General features: G+C 48.7%; 1 protein-coding gene across 1 annotated transcript in view; it reads left to right on the top strand.

Moving 5' to 3' along the window:
• The window catches only part of MICALL1 (MICAL like 1), a 41,794-nt gene that overhangs the window by 5,285 nt on the left and 30,819 nt on the right, over positions 1 to 5,690 (top strand). Inside the window, exon 2 of the mRNA XM_019515807.1 lies at positions 3 to 103. Within this exon, the coding sequence (XP_019371352.1) occupies positions 3 to 103 (101 nt within the window). The remainder of the gene's footprint in view (positions 1 to 2; positions 104 to 5,690) is intronic.

Genomic DNA, 5,690 nt, shown 5'->3' with positions numbered 1-5,690 from the left:
AGTGTCAGGGCTACGCGGGCGTGGAGATCCGCGACCTCAGCGCCTCCTTCCGCGACGGCCTGGCCTTCTGCGCCATCCTGCACCGCCACCGCCCCGACCTGCTGTGAGTGCCCGCCGGGGCCGGGGCTGGGGCCGAGGGGCGGCGGTGCCAGGGCTCTGGGCTCTTCCCAATGGACGCGGCGGGCACGGCTGTCCCTGCTGAGGGAGCCATGTGGGGCTCATCGCCCACTGCCCTCAGCCGGCGCGGGGGTGCTCTGGTCCCGTGCCCATCTCCTCCTGCACAGCGGGGCTCCGGGAGCTTCGGTGACCCGCCGGGTTATTGTGGTGCAGGCTGACCCCCAGCGCTAGTCGCTGTAGGTGACCTGCTCCATGGGGCAGGGGCCAGCCCTCTGTCGTGTATGGCGCAGGGCGCTGGGCCGTGACTGGAGCTCACTGGTGCTACCTGTCAGGCGAGTAGTAGATGAATATAACAAGAGGTTGCCAGCTTGCTTACTGAAGAGCGCAGGAAGGCCTAGGAGGGGAATGGCAATCCTCCTGGCTAGAAATGACTTCACATCGCACAGGACAGGATGTCTGTCCAGAACAATTGGACCTAAAGTGACAGCAGCGGCAGCCTTCTCCAAACAGGGCCACCCGCTATCCTGAAATGCTTGGTTGCATGTAGCCATCGGCTAATGCGCCTGTCTCTCCTTTGGAAGTTATTGTGAGAGTGCTCTGTGCTTTCTCTGAATGAAATCCTTTTCTGGCAGTGTTTATAAGCAAGGTAGTTATGGAAAAAGCACCGGAAAATATGCAGCAGGATGACCCCGGCCTGCACAGGCCCAGGTGTGAGGGATGGACAGCTGCGACTCAGTAGGCGTCCTTCAGAGCTTCCTGTGCTGCCAAACACGTGTGTGTTTTTCCGCAAAGGAAAACTGCATGCTGATTCTGGTGCTTCCTGGCCTGATTAAATGCCAGCAATAAGAAGAGCACATTGCTTGTTCCAGCTACCCTTTGATCTTGGATGAAGAAGTGCCAGGTGCAGGCTTAATTAGGACACGGCTTCAATGAAAAGCCAGGGATGAGTGATGGTGATGGAGGGAGATGGTCCCAGCAGTTTCATTCTGAGCAAATGCCTCGGAGCTTAGTTTTCTCTGTCTGTGCCGGGCTTGCCGGGGGCTCTAGAGTCGAGGGAGATGGAATGACAGGCAGATTTATGAGGGAGAAGGGTGACTTGGGAACAGTGTTGCTTGGGGTGATATTGTCTTTGTGAGGAAATCATACAGGCAGCTGAGACAAGTCTGCTTCTCAACATAGCATACCCCACCCCTTCCTCCAAACGCCTTGTGATTCGGCCAGCTCGGAAATCCGTCTCCTGTCTGTTCCAGTCTCTACTGGGACTAGGGATCTGTCTGGGACTTATGGTCACTCCCCTTGTCTTTAAATCATGCAGTTTAACCCATTAGAAAGTGCCTTGAGTCCAACACACAGTGGTTCTGCTTTTGCACTGTTCTTCTCCGTGATCAAGGCATTCTTCTTGCCTTCGTTAGGTGCACAATTGCATCTTCTTTGCTGAGATGCCCTCCCTCCTTGGCCTTTTGCCCCAATTAAGAATGCCACCCAATTAAGAGATGGCACTGTCTTAACAGTAATGCTGCTGTGGAACTGTGGTACTGATCATATTACAGAACAGACCCGTATTGTTAGGGGAGAGAGCTCAGGCAGGCTAGAGATCAAATCTGTAGCCTGTCTATTGTAGGAGTGACTTCTCAGATGCCAGGTATGGTGTTCAGTAATTACTTGGGCCAATGTGTCTGGCAGAGGCCTGCTTGATTATTGCAAAATGAGCCTCTGCATAACTTAACCTATTCCAACTGTTTCCTGCCAGAGCCCCTTAAAGGTACAGTTCCCTACACCTTGCCTGGTGGCTCTGTAGGTACACAGCTTGCAAACTGATACAGGAACACATGTGTTTCATGCACCTGTGTTTTCACAAATATCACAGCTATCGGAGGACCAAAAAGCAGACAGCAAGGACCGGCAGGGAAGCAAGATCTACAGAAAACTTGTTATACACACTACTAAGCTACCCAAAAACTTCCCCATTAAGCAGAATCACCATGGCATTAAGCAGAAGTCTTTGCTGTTAAAAGTGTCAGGGGCTGAAAGCTGTGCCCTGGCAGATGCCCTGATGAAGTGCTTCTCGGTTATGGGAAGGGAGCTATATTGTAAAGAGAGAACCTAGGGCCTTACAAGGACATGGCATGTTCAGGAAGGATTTTTTGAGGGATGGTCTCATCCTAGCTCCTCTGGCATGTCCTGATTTGGAAACGGATAGAGCCGGAATAATGCATCTCCCACACAGCAGAGTAAAAGCATCCTCCCTGTTCTTGAAAACCACTTCCCATCTACTTGGTAATGGGATCTGGCCGGTCTTTGTGAGTAGACTTCTACAGTTGCAGTGTCTTCCATTATGATCTATCATTCCAGCCAGTCGGAAACAATCACGCTGATCTCAGCAGCACAAACCGAAGAAGAGATATACATGTTCAAGTGCTCTCATGATCCCCTGGCATCACCCCTCTTCTGGCTCCATCAGGGTGAAGCAGCTGGAGTGGAGCTTGGTCATAGACTTCACCGCTCTGTAATTATGCTAATCCAGGACCCTGCTCTGAAAGGTTTCTCCTGCTGCCAGACTCTCCCAGGTGGTGCATATTCATTATTTGTAAAGCACTTGGCATGTGTCATGTCTGGATGCCCCTATTACAGGGAGCTTCGAAGTGCTCCACCCCAAATAGCCACATTGCTATCCGAGGTTCTTCCTGTACGAGGGAGAAGCTTTCAGGGGAAAGGGGATGTAGTCCCCTCCATGAACTTAGTGAGAGACTATAATTTTTTCCCATAGTTGAAGATGAATGTGATTTCCTCGGTAACTGCATTTTTAACTCTCTTGACTCTGTCAGGCCTAGCTCAATGTGATGTTACACAGATGGGGCTTTTAATGCTGTGTATGAACAGAAAGTTTTAGGCAATTGCTTTCTTGGAAGCGGTGGGAACTGTAGGTGCTCAGTACCCCTGAAATCAGGATGAAGGCTCCTCAGGTTGGCTACTGATCTTGGGTACCAACTTCTGAAAATACAAGCCTGTGCAAAGGAGTCTGTCAGATTAGACATGGGGTTAGATTTCATAGATATTTAGGGTCAGAAGGGACATCGGTAGATCATTGAGTCCGACTCCCTGCCCTGGGCAAGAAAGAGCACCAGGATCAGGTGCCCCAGCTAGGTGCTTGTCTAGTCTCCTCTTAAAGACCTCCAAGGTAGGGGAGAGCACCACCTCCCTTGGAAGCCCATTCCAGATATTGGCAACCCTCACAGTAAAGAATTTTTTTCCTAATATCTAATCTAAATCTGCTCCCCATCAGTTTATGGCCATTGTTCTTAGTAACCCCAAGGGGCACTCTGGTAAACAGAGTATCCCCTATTCCTTGCTGTCCCACCCCCTGATGAATTTGTAGATAGCCACAAGACCTCCTCTCAGGAAACAGGAGCCTGGAGACTGGATTCTAATCTTGGTTCTGATGCTAGCTAACTCAGCAAGTCACTCAGTTTATCCATGCCTCAGTTTCCCTCTGTAAAATGGGGACACCAAGACACTCTCCTGGCTGTGGCACTGGCCTAGGTTTGACTCAGGAGATCTGGGTTCAGCTCCTGACTCTGCCTCAAACTCCATGACTTTGGATGAGACACTTAAACTTTTCCCATCCCCATCTGTCAGATGAATACATCCAGGCCTGCTTTATTGAGGGTTGTAAGGATGTGTTAGCTTGTGTTTGTACAAAGCTTTGGATAGTCAAAGCATAATGCGTGTGTTTATTAAGCACCCCTTGTAGCGTGGTGAAGCATGAAGCAGCACTTCTCAGCCAGGGAAGAACCAACATTCTTTCCTGTGTCCTAGCATTGCTGGGCAGGGGCTGGGTTAGAAGTGGGTAAAAATAGTGACAAAATTGGAGAAAGAAAAACAGATGTACAAAGAAAATGAGAACAAACACACACACAAGTAATGGCATTGGATCTGAAAGCCTGAGTCTGCCTCAGATCCCAGGTTCAAATCTAGGCAGGGTCAAGTCAAGACCCCATCTACAACATAGCCAGTTTTCCAGACTCTTCTCTGGGTGGCTTTTTCAGGCAACCAAAGGCCTCCCTGCAATGTGTGGCCATTAAAGAGCCCATGATGCATTTTAGAAGCTCATATGAATTTGTCCTTGGGTTTATAGAAAATGCCTCTCCCTCACAGTATCGTGTGCACTCCTTGGCAGCTGCCCCAAGCCTCTGAGGCCATGGCTGCTGCTTTTCAGCGGTATTGCATGGATCCAATTAACAAAGCAATTTGGGATGACGGCCGCTATATCCATGGAAATTATTGCCCTGGCGTTTTCTGCTTAGATGCTGAATCAGGACAGTTGTTCTCTTGGGATGTCTTCAAGGGATCTGATTTAATAATGGGGAATGGTAAAGCTGATGCTTCATCAGGACAGCGTTTAGCATAAATTGGGTTTTATAGGAATGCGCTGGGCTGATGCCAAAGTAGTTCAGTGGTGTTTAGCCAGATGTCGGGTAGTTAGAAAAGTTTAAGTTCTAATCTCTTAGTACAGGAGACACCAAGCAATGATTAAAGGGATATTTTCATGGGGATGAGCAGTAGTATCCAAAAGCATTGTCATGTTCCAGCTCCTAATTCTTGTGGCTCACCCCTCCCTGGGGACTGCTGTGTGCACTGCTAAGCAGAACGTGGCATCCTGGGGCCCAAGTGCTGTGTTAATGTAGAACAATATAAGGGAGTGTGAGGAAGAGGAAAGAGGTGGGTGTGGGGCTTACTCATGCAGACCTGTGGGGCAGAACCAGGTGGGATTTATTCTTTGCAACCCACATTGAGAAACTTCTACTCTGCTTTACCACTGATGTGTCCTCGCACACCCCATCACGTAGTAACACTCACCATCTTCTTCCCAGGTTCACATCACATCCCCTACCTTCCACCCAGGTGCAGGGACTTGAGGTAGCTTAATAAAATGGCTTTGGGTTGGTGGGAGAAATTAGGGGTGGGAGTGTGATTTCCTTGCATTTAGTCTGGCTGAAAGGTAGCAGCCCTAGCACTGCCCAGGGAGGAGCTTCCTAGCTCCAGTTAAGCCCATCATGTACATTTAAAGCTGGGACATTCAAAATGAAGGTTACCATTTTTAATTTTTTTTTATAGGAAGATGAAGAGTGAACCTATCCCAAAAGTGGGCTTTAGCTCTGCTCTCACCCCTTCTTCTGTATTCCTGAGCTAATCTTTCTGTAAAAACAAACAAGCCAAGATAAGTTTTTAAGTTTAGATGGCAAATAGTTGAGAGGAAAAAGTCCATAATGTAACTTTGCCTTTAAAACAAACAAACCTCTGTAATCCACTGGATTAAAAAAATAAAGTTACAATTGAGGGACAAGGAACACTCAACATGCAAACTGTCTTCCCTCAGAGACTAGTTTCCAGTTCCTTTTGTCTGTGAGGACACAGTGAAATTAGCATCTTCCTTTAAAAAAGAAGCACTATAGCCATGCGGAATCAGGAGTTGGATTTAGTAAAATCACTTGAGGCTTCTGAGGAAAGGTGTTCATAGACTGTAAGGCCGTAAGAGACCTCAGAAGATCATTGGGTCCAGCCCCCTGCACCAA

The sequence above is a fragment of the Gavialis gangeticus genome, unplaced genomic scaffold, assembly GCF_001723915.1.
Source record: "Gavialis gangeticus isolate Ggan-Ray unplaced genomic scaffold, GavGan_comp1, whole genome shotgun sequence".
NCBI classification, from domain to species: domain Eukaryota; kingdom Metazoa; phylum Chordata; order Crocodylia; family Gavialidae; genus Gavialis; species Gavialis gangeticus.
The sequence above is the reverse complement of the archived record's forward strand: the minus strand, read 5'-3'. Positions and strand labels throughout refer to the sequence as shown.